Source organism: Hyperoodon ampullatus (assembly GCF_949752795.1).
Source record: "Hyperoodon ampullatus genome assembly, chromosome: 2".
Lineage (NCBI taxonomy): Eukaryota > Metazoa > Chordata > Mammalia > Artiodactyla > Ziphiidae > Hyperoodon > Hyperoodon ampullatus.
In genome coordinates this window covers 25,774,904-25,798,867 of record NC_136915.1, presented here as the reverse complement: position 1 = coordinate 25,798,867, position 23,964 = coordinate 25,774,904, and the positions used below count along the sequence as shown (strand labels likewise).

The window sequence follows — 23,964 nt, the reverse complement described above, 5'->3', positions numbered from 1 at the left end:
TCCACTGACGTCCGGGGGGAGGGGCTGGAGATGGAGCTCTATAAAAACTCCTGAACAATGAGAGTCAGAGAGCTTCTGGGTTGGTGAACACCTCAGCTTGCTGGAGGGTGGTATGCCAGAGGACATGGAAGCTCTGTGTACCCCTCCTCCCGTATCTTAACCTATACATCTCTTCCATTAGGCTGTTCCTGTTTGTATCCCTTATAATAAACCAGCAAACAAAAAGAAAGTGTTTTCCTGAGTTCTGTGAGCCATTTTAGCAAATTATCAAATTTGTGGAGGGGGTCAATGGAACTCCTGATTCATAGTGGGTCAGCTAGAAATAAGGGTGGCTCAGGACTTGCGACTAGCATCTCAAGTGGGGGCATTCTTGTGGGAATGAGCCCCGTTAACTTATGGGACCTGACACTAACTCCCAGGAGTGTCAAAATTGAATTGAATTGTTAGACACCCCGTTGGTACGCGGAGAACTGGAGAACTGGTGGGTGTTAGAAAACACATCAGAACAAATATAGAACATTTCCATCACTGTAGAAAGTTCTATTGGACAACACCATGAGAGAGGAAGGAAAATCTAGTTTAGACCTCAATACTAGGAAGGGGTCTTTAACTCAGTAGTGATTGAAAAATTCTGAAAATAGAAATCTGAGAAAAATGACTCAAATTAGAGTCTACCTTCCTGAATGACAGATGTTAAAATCTAGAGACCAGTTATTTCATAACTCAGTCCTTTCAGGGTGGGACTTAATAATCTTCCTCCATTCAAGGGTGGAGAAGCTAAAATACACTGTAACTGCTCCAGTTACCCGATGAACCTACAGAAGTGCCCTGGATTAGAACCCACAGAGTTTCCACCTAATTATTTGGCTCCCTGAGCTCCCCTTCCAAGGCTTGTCTTAGCACAGCTGTCAGACTGACAGATTGACTTGTAAACTGGCAGTCACAATCAGAGGCATCACCTGATGCCAGGCTATGGACACAAGTGAGTTGAAGACTAACTGCTGGAAGATGGCAGGCCTTTTATTGCCACACAGTCCCCAAAGTGTCACATAAATATTCAAGTAAGGATGGGACTTTCAGGTACTGACAGCTATGGCAAGTACACTGACAAGAAAAGCTGTCCTCGGATCAAAAGAGGCGCATACCCTATAGGGATGAGGATGAGTTACACCTCATTACATCCCAGTGAACGTAAAACGAGAAACTTTATTACAGATTGCTTATTGTGAGCTTGGAAACTACTGGTGAGCCATTTCTGATTCACCAAGATGCAATTTGCAGCAGAGTACATAGTCTCCAAGGCTAGAGGTATGGCTTTATTAGCAAAATCAGCTGTTGGACTTCTGTAAAAGAAAAATTTTGTTTTAAAGAATTGCAAATAGTGAAAGTCCCTTTTCCATGTACATCTCTCCCTTAGCAAACCAAGCTCCCCAGAGGTGACCACTGTTAATAATTTGTTGCCTATTCTTCCAGACTTTCTTCTAAATATACACAATAATGTTTAAAATACTAGGCATATGTAAACATGCTTTAAAAGGGGGAAGGGTCATGCTATACAAATTCTTGTGCAACATGCTTTTTCATTTTTTTAGCTTAGACACCTTTCCATTTCAGTAAATTGAGACTTACCCTGTTTTACTGATGCACTTTCCCCCCCTCACTTTAACATCTCTGAAATTGGAATGCTTCTTATAACCAATGGTGTCTTACAACTGCTATCAGTCAGGTATCAGTGTGGTGGAATTGTATAAAAACTTTCCATTGACCCTTATGGTAAAAGGAAGACAGTACCAGCACCAAAGTATCTTAGAAATACGGTTATCATTCTTTTTATCATCTGCATAGTTCACTGCATAGATGTACATAATTTATCTAATTCTATACTGCAAAATATATTCCCTAAAGAACTGCTGGATCAAAAGAGTAAGCACATTAAAAACATTAACAGGTATTACCAAAGTATGTAACAATTTACGTTCTCAGTAGTAAATGGAACTATTGTTGGACATAGCCAACACTTTAAAAAATATTTTAAAAATAATTTTAGATTCACATGTAATTGAAAGAAACACAGAAAGATCTTACGAACCCTTTACCCAGTTTCCTCCAATGATAACATTTGGCAAAACTAGGATATCACGAAACTATCACAACTAGGATATCGGCACTGATACTGTGGTATAATAAGAAATATGTATTTGGTCTTTGTCCCTGGTTCCTGGCACAGAGCTCCTAAACTCTCGGAATTTCCTGAGTGATAGGAGCATCTAGTGATTTATAACAAGATCCTTTCAATCTTACCCAAGTTTATGCTAATGAGGTGACTATTGGTCAGCCCCTAGAGAGCTTCAAGATGGGAGATGGTAACGACCAGAGGAATCATTGTGTGATTAGAAGGTTGGAAGTTTCAGCCCCATTCCAACTTTCAGGGAGGGAAGAGGGGCTGGAGATGGAGTTAAATCATCAATGGCCAATGAATTAATCAATTATGGCCACGTAATGGGGTCTCCACAAAAACCCTTAAATGATAAGGTTTGGAGAGCTTCTGAGTTGGCAAGTATATCCACGCACCATGAAGGTGATGAACTTCAACTCTACAGAGACAGAAGTTCTTGCGCTCAGGGTCCTTTTGGACCCTACCCTATGTACCTCCTCACCTGGCTGTTCATTTTTATCTTTTATAATGAACTGTAACTGTTAAGTATGGCATTTTCCTGAGTTCTGTGAGTTGTTCTAACAAGTTATCCAATCTTGGGAAGGTGGTGTGGGAACCTTCAAATTCATAGCCAGGTCAGACAGAAGTGTGTGTAACACAGGGACAGGATACTTGCAAGTGGTGTCTGAAGTGAGGGCAGTCTTGTGAGACTGAGACCTTAAACCTGTAGAGTCTGACAGTACCTCTGGGTAGTTAGTGTCAGAATTAACTGAATTGTCGGACGCCCACTTGATATCAAAGAATCAGAGAACTGGAGAACTGGCTGTTGATTCCACACATTTTGGAATGGCAATAAAAGGAATGAAGTACTGATACATGCTACAAAACAGGTAAACCTTGAAAACATGCTAAGTGAATGAAAGACGCCCATCACAAAAGACCACATGTTATATGATTCCATTTATAAGAAATGTCCAGAATAAGCAAATACATAAAGACAAAAAGTAGATAGCTGGTTGTCTAAGGCTGGGGGCAGAGGAGAGAGGGAGACAGGGAATTTGGAGTGACTGCTAATAGGTACAGTCTCTTTTTTCTGACGAAAATGTTCTCAAACTGTGGTGATAGTTGCAAAATTCTGTGAATATGTTAGAATATATTAGAGACTACTGAATTGTACACTTTGGATGAAATGTAGGTATGTGAATTATGTCTCAAAAAAGCTGTTAAAAAATGTTACATAAATGGAATCATAACATATGTAAACTTTTGGGATTAGCTTTTTTCACTCAGCAAAATTTTCTGGAAATGGATCCAGGTTGTCACATGTATCAATACTTCATTCTCATTCCTTTGTACTGACGAGCAGTATTCCATTGTATGGATATATCACAGTTTATATTTATATTATATTTTTAATCAATATTGAGAATGAGCATCTTTTAAGATATTTACTGCTCAACTGCTATTTTTTTCTCCTATGAATTATCCTTTCATATCCTTGGCCCCTTTTCCTACTTTCCTCTTTTTTATTAGTCCTGTGTGATATGGACTGAAAATTCTTTTTCCTAACTTAACTTTGCTTATGATGATTTTTGCAATTATGTTTTTGACTTTTACGTAGTCAAATATACTTCTATATTGACTTTTTAAAAAAATTTATTTATTTTTGGCTGCGTTGGGTCTTCATTGCTGTGCGTGGGCTTCTCATTGCAGTGGCTTCTCTTGTCGCAAAGCATGGGCTCTAAGTGCGCGGGCTTCAGTAGCTGTGGCTCGAAGGCTCTAGAGCACAGGCTCAGTAGTTGTGGCGCACAGGCTTAGTTGCTCCACGGCATGTAGAATCTTCCCGGACCAGGGCTCGAACCCGTGTCTCCTGCATTGGCAGGTGGATTCTTAACCACTGAGCCACCAGGGAAGCCCTATACTGACTTATATAGTCAAATATTCTTCTTTATTTTCTTCTAATAAAACACTTATGGTTACATCTTTTACATTAAAATCTTTAATAAATCTTTCATTTATTTTAGCACAAGGAATTAGCAAGTTGAGTCTTTTAGCAGTGTAACAGAGCAGAAAGCCCACTGGGCTAGACATCAGGAGGCCTGGGTTCTAGTCCTGGCCATGCCACAACCTAGCTCAATCATTCCGAGCAGGCCACCAGTCTGTGGAACCTACTTTTTCTACTTAACACAATTGTTTTGAGAAACAAGTAAGATTACAGATGTGAAAAGGATACTCCAAAAATGTTCAATAGATACCTATCGATTGTGAAGAAAAGTAAAGCATTATATATATTTGTATTGGTTACAATACTATTTCCTTTCCACATGCCATACACGAGAAAACTCACAATGTTGGCCTCAGAGAATAAGTAGCTTGCCCTCCCCAAAACCCTAAGCCAAAAGAGGTCAAGTGACTCGCCCTAGGATCACAGGTGAAATTTAGGGAAGAGTCAGTTCTAGAAGTGAACACAAGTGGTTATGCCCCAGCCCTCCCCCCAAGTCAGAGAGCACCATTCTTCTGAGTTAAGACTTGCTAAAAACGAACTGTCATCAACTGTCCGTATTCGTATCTTTACACTAAAAACACAAACTACTCTCTGAAAAAAGTAGAGCCTATAATTAAACTGTGGTGGGGGTGACAGTAGAGAGAGTGAAATGAGAGCACTGAATTTCAAGTTATAGTTTCCCACCTTGCTTCCGACAGCCTGGGATTTTGATAAAGGCTCCATAGTCTGTCACCATAGCAACCTATAAAGACAAAAAAACAAGAATCTTTGTCACACAAATAAGGATCTCTCTCCCATAGCATTTAACCTTGTCTCCCTGAATTTCTACTTGGTACTGACTGCCTCTGTCTGCTGCAAAACTGCCTAAAAGTGATGTTCTGTCAAACATTATGTTCTTTTTGAAGTTTTTTTTTTTGGTCGTACCGCACAGCTTGTGGGATCTTAGTTTCCTGACCAGGGATTGAATCTGGGCCCTCAGCAGTAAGAGTGCAGAGTCCTAACCACTGGACTGTCAGGGAATTCCCCAATTTTTTAATTTTTTTTTTTTTTTTTTTTTTGGCGGTACGCGGGCCTCTCACTGTTGTGGCCTCTCCCGTTGCGGAGCACAGGCTCCAGATGCACAGGCTCAGTGGCCATGGCTCATGGGCCTAGCCGCTCCGCGGCATGTGGGATCTTCCCAGACCGGGGCACGAACCCGTGTCCCCTGCATCGGCAGGCGGACTCTCAACCACTGCGCCACCAGGGAAGCCCTAAATTTTTTTAATTTTTATTCTGGTATAGTTGATTTACAATGTTGTGTCAGTTTCAGGTGTACAGCAAAGTGAATCTGTTATACATATACATATATCCACTCTTGTTTAGATTCTTTTCCCATATAGGCCATTACAGAGTATTGAGTAGAGTTCCCTGTGCTACACAGTAAGTCTTTATTATCTACTTTATATATAGTAGTGTGTATGCATCAGTCCCAATCTTCCAATTTAGCCCCCACCCCGGTAACCATAAGTTTATTTTCTATATCTGTAACTCTATTTCTGTTTTATAGATAAGTTCATTTGTAGCTTTTTTTTTAGATTCCACATGTAAGTGATATCATATGGTATTTGTCTTTCTTTGACTTACTTCACTCAGTATGACAATCTCTAGGTCCATCCATATTGCTGCAAATGGCATTATTTCATTCTTTTTTATGGCTGAGTAATATTCCATTGTATATATGTAACACATCTTCTTCATCCATTCCTCTGTTTACGGACATTTAGGTTGCTTCCATGACCTGGCTATTGTAAATAGTACTGCAATGCTTTTTTTTTTGGTTTTTTGAAGTTTAGACTGACAGGTATGTGTGATCATATTAAAAACATTGGTGAGACTGGTGTGTTTGTCAGATGGTATGACAGTACTTAGGAATGCCCAAATCCCACATGTACTGAAATCCCTCAAAAAGATATAGGAACAAACAGCAGAAAATTAGGTAATAAAGTTACACTTTATATTATCTGGAACTGAGGCCTCCAATCCAAATGGAGAAGTTTAATAATTTGAAATGGATCATGTAGGACACCTCTTTTTCCTAAACTTCAAACCAACCAGACCACACAGCTTGCTCCACTTCACTCCAAACCAGAGTCTTGGGCTTTATCAAGACAATTAGAGAAAAAGCCAATATACAGACATCTGACAGAACCTGAAAAGGTGTAATCAGAGAGAAAAAGAGTTGTCTTTTGCAGAGTTGACCTAAAATGGAGAAGTTAGAGGCTTGATGGATCTATGTAATATGCAATATGTAATAGAAACAAAAGGCCCAAAAGCCTTGCCAGATAAATCATTATCCCAGCCTCTACCTCAATTGCTCTCCTCCTGTCTATCCTCCAGCCCACCCCACTCCCCAATTGTGGATTGGGATTAAAGTTGTCACTATATACTATATTTATCACTAAATTCATTATTACTTATAAAATATTCAATACAAACTTACACATATAAATTTTGAAATTAGTTATCTCATATTGGGCAATCACTGTTTTGGCTTAAACATAACTAAAACAAGGGGAAGGAAGAAGGAGAAGGGGGGGCTTCCCTGGTGGCGCAGTGGTTAAGAATCCACCTGCCAATGCGGGGGACATGGGTTCGAGCCCTGGTCCAGGAAGATCCCACATGCCGCGGAGCAACTAAGCCCGTGCGTCATAACTACTGAGCCTGCACTCTAGAGCCCGTGAGCCACAACTACTGAGCCCACGTGCCACAACTAGTGAAGCCCGCGCGCCTAGAGCCCATGCTCCGCAACAAGAGGAGCCACCGCAATGAGAAGCCTGTGCACTGCAACGAAGAGTAGCCCCCACTCGCCTCAACCAGAGAAAGCCCGCGCGCAGCAATGAAGACCCAACACCGCCAAAAATAAATAAATAAAATAAATAAATTTATTAAAAAAAAAAAAAGAATGGGTTAAGAACCAAAATTTCTAAATTCTTGTTTTACAATGATGAATATGTTATGCTGGGTTAGGGACCAGATATTCCCAAAGAAACGGTACAACCAGGCAGATACTAGTACTTAAAATCAAGGCTAAGTGGACTTTAGAGATTAGCTGATCTAATCCTGTCATTTTTCAAATGAGGAAAGTGAAGACCAGAGACATGAAGTACTTATCCAAGTTCACAAAGCGAGTTGTTCTCTGTAAAACAGGGCCACATGGATAAAGAAGACTTAATATTTTTAACTGCAATAAAAGAAAATCCCTTCTTTCTGGACCAACTAAAGGTACTTTGGCTTTTGCTCCAGGGTTCTAGAAAGAGGGCTGAAATGCTTCATACTGTCTAACGTCATTATTTAAGGGCATAATTATCTAAACAACTTAAAAGCAGCATCTGGAAGTTGGAGCCCAAATCACCTTGCTGCTATAAATTAAAACAATCTCACTTTTCAATACTGAAGCTCCAGTGTCACATTATTATCTTTTGAGGAAATATCATAATAGACCTAAATTTGGCCTCTTCCCAAAGGAAAGGTTAATGCACTCAACTGTTCAGTTGGTAAAACACATTCTTGCCTATTTCTAGCAGCAGGTGTTTCCATCACTGTGTCTCCTAGGGAGCAGTCAGACTTGAAATTAACAGAATGGCACCTGCCTTAGATGATCACACAGTCTGCCTGGTGTCCCAGGAACAATTAATCAAATAGCTCAGGGGAGAAAATTCAGTAATTATCTCAACTGAACTCAGGGCTTGGGCAAAATGAATTTACCATCTTCAGATTAGAGGTTGCACTGGCCTTGAAACTTGTTATCCCCATAATGTAAATGAGGAATTTGAGGCTCAGAGATATAAGTTACTTGTCTAAAGTCACAAAGTTGAAAAGTATCAAGACCAAGTACAGAAAAGAAGTTTTCTGACTTCTAGACCAATGCTATTTCCAACTTACCAACACCAATCTCGCCTCAGCATTTCTTTGGCTATGGCTGGGCTAAGCCAAATCCCAAATCTCAATGCTATGCTTGTGTTCCCTACCATGCTTAATGGACTCTGGCACCAAGATGTCTCTTAGAGTACAAGAGAAGGATGAATACTAGCTTCTCGGCTATTCTGTCACTGGGCCCCCCAACCCTGCTGAGCCTGCTAAGAGAAGAGCTGCTAGGATATGGGCTGCACCACCAGTTTCTTCAAAGGCAACTGGTCCTAAGGGGCTTAGATTCAATTTAATTCAAACATTTACTGAGCACCTGCATGCAAGATACCATGTCAAGCACTGTGAAATAAAAACAACGTATAAAAAGAGATGCCCACGGATTCTCCTGACATCCAGTGGTTAAGACTGCATGCTTCCACTGCAGGGGGCACAGGTTCAACCCCTGGTCAGGGAACTAAGATCCTTCATGCCACTCGGTGCAGCCAAAACAAAAAACAAAAAAAAAGAGAGAGAGAGATGCCCAGTCTGTTTTTAAATGAATTTGAATTAGTTACCAAGATACATGAGATAAACATGGCCTCTGCTCTCTAGTAACACCCAATCTAATGGAGGAGAAAGACACGTATACAAGTAACAATAGTACAAGACAGACTATAAATGTCGTGATAGAGGTACAAACAAATGACTGTGGAACAACCAGATTTACCATCTACCTTCCTCCTACACTACCTCAATTCAGTCAAAAGAGTTCTCTTATGGGTCTTTTGGTTCCTCCATGCATTTATGAACAGTTGAACAACCCAAGCTTCAGACTTGGAGAACCTGATTTAGAACTTGCCATTTATTAATCATTTGGGCAATTACTTAACTTCTAAAAAGTTTCCTTATCCATAAAATGGGGTTAACAATTTCTTTGGAGAAAGTCAATGACACATAACGTGTCAAAGTGCTAACATACATTAGGCTTACAAAATTTCTTTTGAATTTTAATGTAAATTCTTCTTTTTAAATATTAGGCACTCAATGTTTGTTGGATGAATATTCTGAAAAATAGTTTCCTGTTTCCAATTTACCATGAAATTTCTCTTTCCCTAATTCCAGTCACTCCTAGGCATTTTTCAAAATGTGTTCCTGAAATAGTAAAACTATAGTTCTAGTATTAGAACTATAAACTTCTTTCTGAACATTACCCTAGCCCATCCATCCTTGACGGTAAAATATAAAACCTACACTAGTTCAAGCCCCATCTCATGTAAGAAAAAGACATAGATCAGGAGCTACTTTACTAGAAATCTGAGTCAGTTTGTGGAGGGCAGAGAGCTCTTCCTTCTTTTGTGCAACACCTGACAAGTGAGGGCTTCATGATCAGAAAAATCAATTTCATCTCCAGAGCTACCATTTCCTTTTCCTAAGCCCTGGTACCTCACTGATCTCTGGGGATACTATGGGCCCTAAAGAATGAGGACAGAGGCTCTGAAGAGCAGAGTTGTTCGCTATTTGTTAGAATGTTATCATCCTTTGTATCTTGTCTATTACATTACAAGTTGGGATACACTTAACAGAAGTCTAGAGCCACATTTATCTATAACCAACCAACAGTCACAAAGTCTGTCTTCAGAGGCCTCATGTTATTAGGTGGTAAAACTTTTGTCAACCATAAAGCAAGTATGAATGCCATAAGAATGATATAGTTAAAATACTACAGGCACTCATAAGACACTGAAAACAATTTTTTGGCTTTACTTTTGCTTCAAGAGAAGGGTGATTGGGGACTTCCCTGGTGGCACAGTGGTTAAGAATCCGCCTGGCAATGCAGGGGCATGGGTTCGATCCCTGGTCTCAGAAGATCCCACATGCCATGGAGCAACTAAGCCCGTGCGCCACAACTACTGAGCCTGTGCTCTAGAGCCTGCGAGCCACAACTACTGAGCCCAAGTGCCACAACTACTGAAGCCCGCGTGCCTAGAGCCCATGCTCCGCAACAAGAGAAGCCACTACAATGAGAAGCCTGCGCACCGCAACAAAGAGTAGCTCCCACTGGCTGCAACTAGAGAAAGCCTGCACACAGCAACAAAGACCCAACACAGCCAAAAATAAATAAATAAATAAATAAATAAATTTTTTAAAGGGCGATAACGTTAATGAATTCCTACTATGTCTCAGGCATTGTGTTTTTATAGATGATAGTTTAACCATCATCACAATCCTATGAAAGTTGTTTTTATCTCCATCTAACAAAAGAGAAAACTGAGGCTTAAAGAAATTAAGTGATGATCTCAAGGATCACACAGTTAGTAAGTAAAAGAGCTAGGATGGAATCCAGGTTTTGCCTGGTTCCAAAGCCTCTGCTCTCTAAACAAATACTATGTCTCCTCCCTCAAAGATTGATCATTCGCTCAGTTATGAAGGTGTATTGAGCACCTACTATTTTCTACCCACCTACCTGGGACTGAGATATACAACAGTAAACAAAACAGACAGGGCTCTGTCTTCATGGAGCTTAGTGTACTCTGAGAAAGAAAGATTTTAAACAAGTACAAAATAAATATAACATGAGCCTATTTATTTATGGTGGGAAAAAGATCTGAGGAGATGACATTAGGGCTGAGACCTAAAAGATGAAAAGAAGTTGGTGAGAAAATGGGACAGTTAGAAATAACAGCATGTGTAAAAGTCCTGAGAAGGACGCAGGCTTAGATGTTTGGAGCTATAAGGAGGCCAGAGTGGCTACAGCATGAGTAGAGTGGAAGTGGAACTAAACAACACTACCAGAGTAAGCAGAAGCCAAGTCAGGTAAGGGTCATGAAAACAAGTTTGGATACATTCAAGTATAATGAGAAGCCTAGAAGAACTTCAAGGAAGCAATTTGGTCCAATCTGTTTTTAAAATGTTATTCTGGGGAATTCCCTGGCAGTCCAATGGTTAGGACTCTGGGCTTTCACTGCCAAGGGCCTGGGTTCAATCCCTGGTCAGAGAACTAAGATCCCACAAGCTGTGCAGCGAGCCAAATCAATCAATCAATCAATCAATCAATTGTTATTCTGGCTGCAATGTGGAAAAACAGATTGGAAGTGTACTACAAAAGGAGGAGGGAGCCCAGGAGGGCCAGGCAAGAGATGAAAACTTCAACTAATGGGGTGCCAAAGGGATAAAGAAGTATAGACACCAGAGACATATTTGGGAGGCAGAAAGACAGTACTTGATAATGGACTGGAGAGGGAGGGAAACAAGATCAAATCAAGGGAAGAAATCAAAGATGATGCCCAGATTTCTAGCGTGGGTACCAGAATGAATAATGGGTTCGTTTGCTGAGATGGGAAAGACCGGAAGAACAGATTTGGTGAGAAAACCAAAAATACAGTTTAAAACATAAATTAGAGGGAGTTCCCTGATGGCCTTGTGGTTAGGATTATGGGCTTTCACTACTGTGGCCCGGGTTCAATCCCTGGTCGAGGAACTGAGATTCCTGCAAGCCATGCAGCACAGCCGAAAAAAGAGAGAAAAGCATAAATTAGAGATGCTGTGAGGTATCCAAATGAAGATGCCAAGTATGTAGTTAGAAGTCTGGAGCTCAGAGGAGGTACATGTGGGAGCCAGATGTTCTGCTAGCCCTTCCTGTTTAAACTGTAATGTTCAAGACATTCTCAAGTGGACAGAAGCTCCAAACCCAGCTGCTTTCCACCTTCAATCAACGCTTAATATAAATGGGAAGTTTTCAAAGCCAAAAGAATATACCTCTCCTTGGAAAATAGTGTAGAGAGCAGGCAAGTTCTCCATGGTCTCGGGTCTTCCTGAATTCATCCTTAATGTTCTATGGTTCCTCCATTTCTCTTCTGCTAAAGCTAATTCAAGTGTCCTGTCACAAAGAAACAGAACAGGTAACAGAGAGACATTTGCAATAAAAAAAAAAAATGTGCCGCCGATCCACAGGTTGTCCCTACAGGATAATACCGTTAGATTTAATACCATGTACTTTTAAATTTACTTATTTACTTATTTATTTTTGGTTGCGTTGGGTCTTCGTTGCTGTGTGCGGGCTTTCTCTAGTTGCAGCGACCAGGGGCTACTCTTCCTCCCGGTGCAGGGGCTTCTCATTGCGGTGGCTTCTCTTGTTGTGGAGCATGGGCTCTAGGCGCATGGGCTTCAGTAGTTGTGGCACACGGGCTCAGTAGTTGTGGCGCGCGGACTTAGTTGCTCCGCAGCATGTGGGTTCTTCCCAGACCAGGTCTCGAACCCGTGTCCCCTGCATTGGCAGGTGGACTATTCTTAACCACTGTGCCACCAGGGAAGTCCCCACCATGTACTTTTATCCAAACCTCTTTTGTCCACCATATCTGTGGGGAGTTTTGGAAACCTTGATCTTATTTCTTTTCAATTTGATACTTTACCAAGGCCATTAGCCTACTGTTTTGTTTTTATTGTTATTATTGCTATTCTTTTGCCAAGGGAAGGCTTGTGGTGGGGGAGGGTGTGAACGGATCTGTAAAAAAGGAATAATAATAGTAATAACAGCTAACATTTATCAAGCACTTACTATGTCCAGGCACTGTGCTAAGCATCCAATATCTCATTTAATCCTCAAAACTCTCAAGATGTAGGTTCTATTAATTATCATATTATGTAGATAAGAAAACCAAGACTTCCAGAGGCCAACTTATTAGGCCTATGTCAAAAAGCCAGAAAATGGTAGAGTCAAACTCTGGCTGACATCAGAGTCCACGCTTTTAACCACTATTCTAGGCATTAAATCTGAAGTGACTTCAAAAAGAGAGCACAGGGAATTCCCTGGTGGTCTGGTGGTTAGGATTCTGCACTCTCATGGCCAAGGGCGCAGGTTCGATCCCTGTTCGGGGAACTAAATCCCACAAGCCGTGCATGGTGTAGCCAAAAAAAACCAGAAAGAAAGCATAGCTTACGTTTTTCTCCAATGAAATTAAAATCACACATGCTCATTTTAAAAGTTCAGATAACAAATTAATTTGAAGAAAAGAAAAGCATCTATAATTCAATTTGGTTTATATCCTTTCAGACTTTTTTACATGTACAAGTAGGTTTTTTAATGGAATCATGAAACCATTAATTAATATTAATAGCCATTTTATATTATTTTTTAGCAATTCATACACCAACACACACACCTTTTTTTAATGCCTATATAATAATCCATTGCTGGATGCATCAAACTTATTTAACTATTTATGAATCATATTAAAATGCAGACTGCAACTCAGTAGGTCTAGGGTGGTGCCTGAGAGTGGGCATTTCTTTCTTTCAAAAAAAATTAATTTATTTATTTATTTTAATTTATTTATTTCACCACATGGGATCTTTCGTTGAGGCGAGCGGGCTTTTCTCTAGTTGTGGTGCGTGGGCTCAGTAGTTCTGGCACATGGGCTTAGTTGTCCCAAGGCATGTGGGATCTTAGCTCCCCTACCAGGGATCGAACCCGAGTCCCCTGCATTGGAAGGCAGATTCTTAACCACTGGACCACTAGGGAATTCCGGGGGCATTTCTAACAAGCTCCCAGGTGATGCTGATGCTGCCAGAGTACCAAGTCTTAGAGCTTTGAAGTTGGAAGGGATCTTAGAGGTACTCTTGCTCAGCCTTCTGGTTTTAAACAGGGAAGAAACCAGCAATCTAGTGGCTCTTAACCATGCCCCTTTACTTGCTGCATAAATCACTGCTACATAAAGATAAAGTCAATGGTACAGTCCTCAGTTCTCTTTTTCCTCCTAATTACTTGACATCAATAAGACCTGAAACTCTATTTTCCTTGGGTTTTCGTGTGCAAATACCTCCTTCTCTCCTCAACCCTGAGCACACCCCTACACTTTCAGATGATTACTTCAGGTCTTACTTTTGGAAAGTCTTCCTGATTTACAATAACCATCCATTAACTGAACTGCCTCACTTAAAACAGAAATGAAAGAAAATTCTGTCAGGTTCCAAATCCTAGTTCTAGTATCATCCCAAAGCCCAGGAACATCCCTGTCCTTGAGTTCCATAAGACAACCTGTATCCGTTATAATAAACTTGCCCTTTTCTGTTTACGTCAGCCAGAAGTGGGTTTTATTACTTTATTAAAAGCACACAGATAGAATGAAGGCAGATTTGTCAGTTCTTGAGAAATGGCTGACAAACAGCTTAAATCCAAGTACCACAGCCTGGGTGGATCCTGCCTCTTCCACTCCCAGCTATGCAGTCTCACCTCTTGTCCTTCCCTTCCCTCTGCCCAGAATCCTCACCTCATATCCTAGAACAAAGGTTATTAACCTGAGGCCAATAACTCTATCAAGAAACCTTAATTATCCCTCCAATTCTAGGAGCACTCGTGAGGTACAGAATCCACAGAGGCATCAGCAGCTAGGACATCGAAATTAAGCTCAACTTAGTCTATCAACTGTTCTTCTTTAAACAAAGGTCACAGAAAGAGCAATACAATCAAGTTATTTCGTACAGATTTTTGCTGTGATAAGAGTATGAACAGCTAAGTTTAAAGCTCCCCTATTTGCTCCTTTTGTAGAACTGTAGCCTGAGAAACCCTATGCAATTCTTCAAGCAGGAAATTGGCATGCATTTTTGAGAGAAATCCTGTTATACAACAGTAACAGGCTTATGATTTCAGAATTGTAAAGCGTTGCCAGGGACACAGTTATTTATTAGCCACCTCCTTCCCAAATGGTATTTTAAATTTTTTTAAAATTATATTCTGTAGAAACCTAGGGTTGTTCTAGGGTGGGTATTCAAAAGGAATCCCAATTGGAAAGGAAGAAGTAGAACTGTCTCTATTTGCAGATCACATGATACTATACATAGAAAATCCTAAAGATGCCACCAAAAAACTGCTAGAGCTCATCAATGAATTTGGTAAAGTTGAAGGATACAAAATTAATATAAATACAAAATAATATACAAAAATCTGCTGCATTTCTATATACTAACAACGAACTATCAGAAAGGGAAATTAAGGAAACAATTCCATTTACAATCGCATCAAAAATAATAAAATACCTAGGAAAAAACCTACCTAAGGAGGTACAGTGGTTATCCAGAAGCTTCTCAGTTAACTCAAGTTTATTTTAAAAAGTCAGTTTTGAAGTATCTAGGGAAAACAGGATCAGGAAGGCCAAAGAAGGGCCCTAGGTCAACCAACCAGAGGACAGCCTCCATACCAAAGGTGGGGGACAACAACCCCAAATAAATCTGAGTTATGGGAAGTCCCACACAGAGCAGTTGCAAAGCTAGGAGCCTCTCCTCAGTCATTAGGCAGAGGGTGATTATTGCTGATTCCCACTTGCCCTCTCAGCTTTGGGGTGGGTCATGGTAGCAAGGGGGAAGGGAGGTTACATGAGGAAGGCCTACTTTTAACAGGCCTACTTTTAATATTCTGCTTTGATCTGGTGTACCTATTAAGCTTCTATGTAACATTTCATTTGGAAAAAATAGTCCCGCTGCTTTTAAAAAGTTTATAAAACATTGAGACAGATATAGTGTAGTTCAATAGGACCACATCTATAGACTTAAAAGAGCAAGTAAATTGACAAGGATTGAGGTACACCATTTGAAGTTGCCTTGCAATAGTTCTAGAAACAAAAAATTCCTTACGCATTTCATTTTACTTGAATGTTTTAAACAATTGTGATATGGAGGGAAGCAATAAGGACCCAGTTATTTATTAGCCACCTCCTTCCCAAAACAAAGGGCAGAGCAAGGAAAGTATAGCGTGGGAATGGGAATGGGAGCTGTGGCAGGGGAATGGTAGCCCAGAGTGAGGTCAGAGCTTATGTTGGGCGAGGAGGAAATCTACAAAGAGCAACCCAGTGTGGGGAGAAGCAGGATTATAAGGGTGTCTGCACACTGGGGCAATCCAGAATGGGGAGTCGGTGCCCAAACATGGAAGAGCGGGACCTGAGGATTAGAGGTAATTATGCAATGTTAATTTCCGGATTATAGAAGTTATATTATGGTTATATAGAAGAATGTCCATGATTATAGGAAAACTGAAGTATTCATGGGTGATGGGGCATCAAGTCAGCAACTTAACTCTCAAATGAGTCATTAAGAAGTGTTACTTGTACTGTACCTCCATAATTTTGTGTTGTCAGCTTTTTTTTTAATGTGCCTGCAATTAGGAAAAAAAATAACCACGTCCTCTCCTCCTTCCCCTCAAGCAATGAGCAATTCATAGAATAATATTAAATTGGAAAGATAATATGTAGCCCCTTTGAAACTCATTTCATGTGTCACCTCACTGATCTGGCCAAGATTTTTGTCGTTGTTTTTAAGTTTAAGATTTAGATTTACTGTTTTTACTTAACAGTACCAATTAGAGAGACCTCTGAGAGTTAAAGTGATTTTAATTTATTTTTAAGTTATGTATAAGAATTGAGGCGAATCAATTGATAAGTCAAAATACTGGGACACATCAAAGACAGAATAATGACAGAGCCTTCATTCTCAACCACTATTCCACACTGCCTCAGAAAGAATTCACAGTCCACATCTAAATTTTGAAGAGTATGTAGCTCTTTTTTTTTTTTTTTTTTTTTTTTTTTAATTTATTTGGCTGCACCGGGTCTTAGTTGCGGCACACAGAATCTTCGCTGCAGCATGTGGGCTCTTCGTTACAGCATGCGGGATCTAGTTCCCTGACCAGGGATTGAACCCAGGCCCCCTGCATTGGCAGCACAGAGTCCTAACCCCTGGACCACCAGGGAAGTCCCCATAAACCTCCTTTCAATCCTTAAAACAACTCTACAAAATAGATATCTCTGTTTTAAAGGAATGAAGTAACTTGTCGAAAATTCATAGCTAGAAAGAGATAAATCTTAGGCCATTCCAAGAGCCACACACACTTGCCACTAAACCATTCTTTTCAACACAGTCCCTGTCATCAAAGGCTTCCTAGTCGTGTAAGGATAATGGTGACCAATTACAATGCAGTATGATCAGTGCTAGTGATTAGGTTCAAAGTATTAAGAAAACAAGAAAGAGAAGAAGGGCCTGGGGGAAGCAAGGAAGTTTAAAAGGTGACAACTGAGTAGGTCTTTAAGGATAAACGGGGGCTTCCCTGGTGGCGCAGTTGTTGAGAGTCCGCCTGCCAATGCAGGGGACACGGGTTCGTGCCCCAGTCTGGGAAGATCCCACATGCTGCGGAGCAGCTGGGCCCGTGAGCCATGGCCATTGAGCCTGCGCGTCCGGAGCCTGTGCTCCGCAATGGGAGAGGCCACAACAGTGAGAGGCCCACATACCGCAAAAAAAAAAAAAAAAAAAAAAAAAAAAAAAAGGATAAACGGAAGTCCTCTAGCAGAGAATACTGTTCATTGACCTCATCAGAATCCTGATCTACTGACCTCTATTTTCTTCCAATCTATCAGCCCTCTTTTTTTCTTCACTTTCCTCCCTATCCAGCTTAGATTCCAGAGTCCATCATTCAAACAATAGCTTAACTTCCCTTTAACTCTGTATTTATAGCTCATCTAACTGGCAGTACCCCTACCCTGATGAAGTACAGTTGCACATATTGGAACACATTCTAGCTAGGTTAAACAGAAAGGGATTTATTGCCAGGTATTATGTGACTTACAAAATTACTGCAAGGGCTGTAGGAAGTACTGGTAGAACTTCCCAGGAACACCTCCTAACCCACAAAACAACAGTCTTTGCCATGATCAAGAAAGTCATGGCTATCATTGCAGAAAGTCATGAAACCAAAAGGCTGATGACTAAGAAACTCACGGCCTCTGCTATGGTATCTGCCAGCAACATGGCATGCCTCTCACTCTCCTCCTCCTCTCACTTCCAAATTCAATTCTCATCTTAGGTGCAGAGGAGTCTAGGAAATATCTAGCTCTCAGTTCCACCAATACCCCAGTCTTCACTGCCAACAACTCTCACCAAAGTGGTCTATCTGCATCCATCTCCCCTCCAATCTGTTCATACTACTAAGGCCTGAGGGATCAAGCTGCCTCCCCCACCCCACCACCTGCAAAAAAAACCCTCAGTGATTTCCCATCAGTCTTAAAGGAAAAGCTACAAAGTCTGGCCTCTGCCCGCCTCCAGCTTCATCTTGTACCACATTCCCCTCTGTTCCCTTTGTCCTGGCCACACTGGCCTCTTTGTGCCTGTTAGTCACTTTCCTCACATTTGCCACAGGACCTCTGCACATGCTGTTCTGTATGGCATATGCTGCCTTCCTCTCTTCACCCAACTAATTAGAACTGTTCCTTCAGGTATCAGTTCAGGCATCTTTTCCTTAGAGAAGCCTTCCTGCTTATTCCAGGCACTCATAACACCAGCTTCCTCTCGTAGGCAGCACTTACTTTGCATTTCTTAGTGAGATCATTGGTGAGCATCTGTTTCCCCCACCGGACTAACAGCCCTGAAGTCAGGGACCATGTTTGGTTCACAATGTCTCCCCAGTGCTTTGCACAATAAATATCAGTTGCACGATTAAGGAGAAGGCCTAGTTCACAGGTATGAATCCGAATTTCTCAACAAGGCTGTGCTCTGGAAGCCGAGAGTCGGACATTTCTTTCATCTCCGTCTCTCTCAGGAGTACTGAGCAGGCGCTAAAAAAGAAAAAGGCTGCAGAATCATGGCAGAAACAAGTCGGCCTCCTCAGTCAGAGGACCCTAGTGGAGGCTGGGAGACAGGCCTTTTCTCCCTGGAAGCGCCTGGCACAGGGCTCGACAAGGAAGGCTCTTGTTGAAGAAGTCAGTCGTCGAGGGCCCCAGGCAGGCGCAGAGACCCCAAAGCTCTGCTCCAGCCCTAGAAAGGGAACCCAGGCTACTACACACCAGAGCTAGGAACTCGGGGCCCCTCCTCTGCCCCTTGCCATCAAACCTGCAGCTGAGAAGGGCCAGCCTCAGACCACATAACGGAGGCACCGCCTCTAGATTCCACTGCCCTCACCCCCGACCTTCCTTACACTTACTCTGTGTCAGCGTCCGGTCTCCACGCCGCAGCATTGCGCGCAACACCGAAACCCAGTCAGCGAGCTTCCACCCACAGGACACAGCGCGCCTAGGTGGGACTCCAGCTCTATTCACCAATCCTGGAATAGTACTCTCATAAGGGCAGAAAGAACTGACCAATAACAGGAGACTCCCTAGGGGGCGGTGCAGAGGGGAGTATTGGAAGCTGATTGGTTTCTCTAAGCCGGAAGTTCCGGGGGAAGACTAAGTTGGAGCCAATCGTGTGGTGCCTGAGGGTGTCAGCGCGGTCAGTGGCGGCTTGAGGAGAGCGGCTACCGCCATGATAGAACAGCAGAAGCGAAAGGCCCCGGAGTTGCCGCTGGTCCCAGTCAAGCGGCCGCGGCATGAATTGCTATTGGGAGCGGCGGGGTCGGGCCCCGGAGCCGGGCAGCAGCAGGCGGCGCCGGGAGCTCTGCTGCAAGCGGTGAGTAAGGGAGCAGGCGGCCTTCGGCCCTCAGCTCTTCCTCTCTCCTCAGCGCTGCACCTGGTGATCCCGCACCGGCCCTTTCCCCACACTGCGGGGTCGGAACGGGACTCTCTCACCCTGGAGTTAAAGCAGAAAAGCACTGTAAGAGCGGCCAACACTCTGCGATGCTCCATATGTTTCCCCGTTTGACGCCCGTTTTCGGCATCTCGACCGCCCTGTGAGGAGGCGTTAGAATTAGGCTTAAGGACCTTGAGCTCAAAACCGGGACCGGGGCTTTGGAATCTTAAATGTTCCAGGGATCCGGCATAGAATAAACGTTCAGGAAAGTTGGAAGAGTGGATGGATGAATGAATGAATGAGGGAAGGAAAGAAGGAAATGAAAGATACTGGCTCGCTTTGGGACTTGGGGCAACTTGCTTTTCCCTCTGTTTCTCTGCACTAGTATTAGTAACAACCGTGGAATAGTTACCATCCATTGAGCTCTTGTACTAAGTGCTTTCTTTGTATATGAAAACTCCATTAATCTTGGTAACTGCCTGAGAGTTAGGAATTGTTATTATCCCATTTTGTAGATGGGGAAACAAACTTATCTAGTAACTGATAGGAACAGATTTTAAATTCAGAATCCATGCTCTTATCTACATTTCTTGTCCGATAGAGGTGGTGATCACACCTCTCCCTCGGTCCTGTTAGGCTCAGCTGAAGAAATATATGTACCCCCCTCCCCAACTCCTCAACCAGCTGGTCAGTAACCTGCTGGCACTGTCCTCAAAATATATCCAGACTTGCTACGACTTCTGCCAGCTCCATCACTAGCTCCTGGTCTAAACCATCATTATCTCATCTGGCATTATCGCTGTAGGATCCTAATGGTATTCCTGTTTCTGTTCACGGATGCTTGGTCTGTTCTCAATCCAGCAGCCAGAGGAATCCTTCTAAACATCAGATCGTATTACCCCCTGCTGAAACCTTTCCCTAGCTTTTCATTTCATTCAGAGTAAAACTGAAATCCTGACAATCTTTTGCCCTCTTTCCCTTGACCTCTCTGAACTACCGATTTCCCATTGCTCACCCTGCTCCAGGCACACTGGCTTCCACGCTCCTGCCACAAAGCCTTTGCATTTGCTGCCCCCACTAGGATTTACTTTTCTTCCAAATGTCCACATGGTTTACACACTCAACTCCTCCCAACCTCTGCTGAAGTATCACTTTTTCCGTGAAGGCTTTCCTGACGAGCCTATTTTAAACTGCACTACCCTGTGCTCACTAACCCACATTGCTGCTTTGTTTTTCTCCATAGCACGTACCACCACCTTTATGTTTTACTTGTTTCTGCCTTCCCTCCCTCCTTTCTGCCCCTCCTTCCCACTAGAACACAAGCTCCATTGTTTATTTTGTTCAATCCTGTTTTATCAGTGCGTAGAACAGTGCCTGACACATAGTATTTTTTGAGTAAATGAGTAAGCTGGAAAACTGAAGAGATTTGGGGATTATTAATAGTGTACTTGTTCTTCTGTCTGACAAGTAAGAATATCAGCCCAGGTTTCTTTGAATTGCCCAAGCCTAGACTTAATGTCCAAGACCATAATCAAAACTACTTTGCTTAATAACTGTACCCTGCAGGATTTTGGGAAAGCTTAGTTCAGTCATTCATTCATCAAACTAGAAACTGGGAAAACAGTGTAGAATTACACTGGTAGGGTTCCAGCACTCACAGAGCTTCTCTAGTGGCAGGGCAGGGGAAACAAAATGTAAACAAACACATAAGGAAGGTAATTTCAGTTAGTGATAGGTGCTGTGAGAGAATACAGTAGGGTTGATAGAATGCAGAGGGGAGGTAGGGTGCTGCTTGAGCTTGAGTGTTCCAGGAAAGACTTTCTGAAGAGGAAACATTTGAAAGGAGCCACACATAGGAAGATCTAGGGGAAGGGGGTTCCTGTCAGGGGCAACAACAAGTGTAAAAGATCCTGAGGCAGAAAGTTTAATGTGTTTGAGCAGTTAAAAGTTGGGTATAGGGCTTCCCTGGTGGTGCAGTGGTTGAGAATCCACCTGCCAATGCAGGGGACACGGGTTCGAGCCCTGGTCCAGGAAGATCCCATATGCTGCGGAGCAACTAAGTGCACACGCCACAACTGCGGAGCCTGCGCTCTAGAGCCCATGAGCCACAACTACTGAGCCCACATGCCACAAGTACTAAAGCCCGCGCGCCTAGAGCCCATGCTCCACAACAGGAAAAGCCACTGCAATGAGAAGCTGCATACCGCAACAAAAAGTAGCCCCTGTTCACAGCAACTAGAGAAAGCCCGTGCGCAGCAACGAAGACCCAACGCAGCCAAAAATAAATAATTTAATTAATTAATTAATTTTTATAAAATGATGTAGGACAATGATAAGACAAAAATATGGGCACTCAAGGGCCTCCCTGGTGGCGCAGTGGTTGAGAGTCCGCCTGCCGATGCAGGGGATACGAGTTCATGCCCCGGTTTGGGAGGATCCCATATGCCGCGGAGCGGCTGGGCCCGTGAGCCATGGCTGCTGAGCCTGCGCATCCGGAGCCTGTGCTCCGCAACGGGAGAGGCCACAGCAGTGAGAGGCCCGTGTACCACAAAAAAAAAAAAAAAAAAAAAAAAAAAAAAAATATGGGCACTCAGCCTAAGAAATGAGGTCAAACTTGAAAAGAGGCAAGCAGGCAACTGAGCGCTTGAATTTAATAAATAAGTAAGTAAATAAATAAATAAATAAAGGTTGGGTATGGCATGGGAGCACAGTGAGGGAGGAAGAGAGTTAGTATAACAGATAGACACTGGAAACTTCAGCAGGAGAGTATCAAATTGGAGACATAAGTTATGTGCGAAGAGTTGCCATTCTCTAAATCAGCAGAAATATACTCAATCAGTTTCCCTTGTCTTTTCCTTATACTCCCCATTCCCTGACCTTTCAGTATCCTTTGCCTGTATGTAGTGACTACTCTGTAATTCTCTCTTTTGTTTAGGGGCCTCCAAGATGTTCCTCCCTTCAAGCCCCAATCATGCTTCTCTCTGGACATGAAGGGGAGGTGTATTGCTGCAAGTTTCACCCCAATGGATCCACCTTAGCATCTGCAGGATTTGACCGACTGATATGTAAGGCATAGTTTTTGAATCTGGAGTAATTGCTCTCTGCCAAATAGTGATTACTTTTTTAAACCTTCAGTGCCATAGAGAGTATAAGTCTAAGTTGGTCACATAACAAACTATGTGGCTAATATGCTAAAATAGGGTCATGAAAATGCTGAATGATTTGGGGTGTAGAACTCAGGGTCCATGTGGTAAATACAGAAGGAATTATGTTACCAGTTGGAAAGTGAGTCGCTCTAGTTTGAGAACATCGTCCTCATGCAGGCAAATCTCGAGCTGATTTAGCAAGACTGGAGATCTAGGCTTAACAGGCTAATGGGAGTAAAGAGGAGAGAGAGAACTTTTTCCCAAAGATATTGAGGCTCTCCTCTTGATCCATTCCCTCAGAATCTTAGCATTTGAAACGGAAGGAGGGAATCCTGACGTGGCAACTCACTTGGATAATCTACCTGTCCATCAATAGGATCTGCTACCCGATTCTCAGCTACTGGTCAAGAGGAGTCTTTTGGCTCTTTGCTTATAACTGTGCCTCAGGGTGGATGATGTCTGTTTTGATTTTGGTGTTCTGGTTCTGTGTTCCTTAAACTTAGTAGTGGCCAAGTCTCTGGAAGGCTTAAGGATCTTTGCAGAACATACTTGAACTACTGATTTGCTTAATTTCATTGAACAAACTAGAAACAGTTTTATCAGCAGGAAAATAACTCTAAATACCTTATTGTGTATAGAGTGTTCCTTAATAACACTCATCGAACTTCACTCTGTTCTGGACCAGGCTCCCTAAGGATTGGAACTGTGTCTATTCATTTACCTTATTTTACCCCAGCACCTGGCATAGGTATTTAGTACATTTGCAATGAGTGAATGTAGTATAAAGTCATTCTCCTGTGACCTTCAAGTCAGTTACAGTTTCCAGAGTTTCCCATAAGTACCATCATTTTGCAGTCTGCTTCTACTCATAGCAGACAGTAGCTGTGAGTGCCAACTTCTTAAAAGTACAGGAAAAACACTTAAGATTTAAAAAATTATAGCCATTAACTAAAATGTTTTTATTTTATGAAATGTGAAAATATTGCATTATTTTTGTTTTAATGTGAGGAAAATTGATCTAGCTAATAGAACTAATAGTGTTCCAAAGGAGTATAATTTCAGAATTGTTGTTCTAGTGAATTCATAAGTACCCTTTCCATGGCCAATAATGAGTTTTCTTTTGCCTAGTAATGCTCACAGAACCCCTGTCCCCCTAACAGTGTTGTGGAATGTCTATGGTGACTGCGATAACTATGCTACATTGAAGGGACACAGTGGAGCAGTGATGGAACTGCATTATAACACAGACGGCAGGTGAGTATTCTGCGTAGTGGATGACAACTGCTTCTTAT

At 42.2% G+C, this 23,964-nt stretch overlaps 2 protein-coding genes across 2 annotated transcripts in view; one reads left to right on the top strand and one right to left on the bottom strand.

Moving 5' to 3' along the window:
• Positions 1-12,328, bottom strand: part of ZCCHC17 (zinc finger CCHC-type containing 17) — a 48,995-nt gene extending 36,667 nt beyond the window's left edge. Inside the window, exons 1-3 of the mRNA XM_079697461.1 lie at positions 12,060-12,328; positions 11,802-11,922; positions 4,845-4,902 (exon numbers count right to left, since the gene is read on the bottom strand). Of these exons, the coding sequence (XP_079553587.1) occupies positions 4,845-4,902; positions 11,802-11,867 (124 nt within the window). The 5' untranslated portion in view covers positions 11,868-11,922; positions 12,060-12,328. The remainder of the gene's footprint in view (positions 1-4,844; positions 4,903-11,801; positions 11,923-12,059) is intronic.
• A 6,994-nt stretch (positions 12,329-19,322) lies between these two features.
• Positions 19,323-23,964, top strand: part of SNRNP40 (small nuclear ribonucleoprotein U5 subunit 40) — a gene marked incomplete at its 5' end in the record, with an annotated part of 38,791 nt that continues 34,149 nt past the window's right edge. Inside the window, 3 exons of the mRNA XM_079728481.1 lie at positions 19,323-19,466; positions 22,462-22,591; positions 23,833-23,926. Coding sequence (XP_079584607.1) covers positions 19,323-19,466; positions 22,462-22,591; positions 23,833-23,926 — 368 coding nt within the window. The remainder of the gene's footprint in view (positions 19,467-22,461; positions 22,592-23,832; positions 23,927-23,964) is intronic.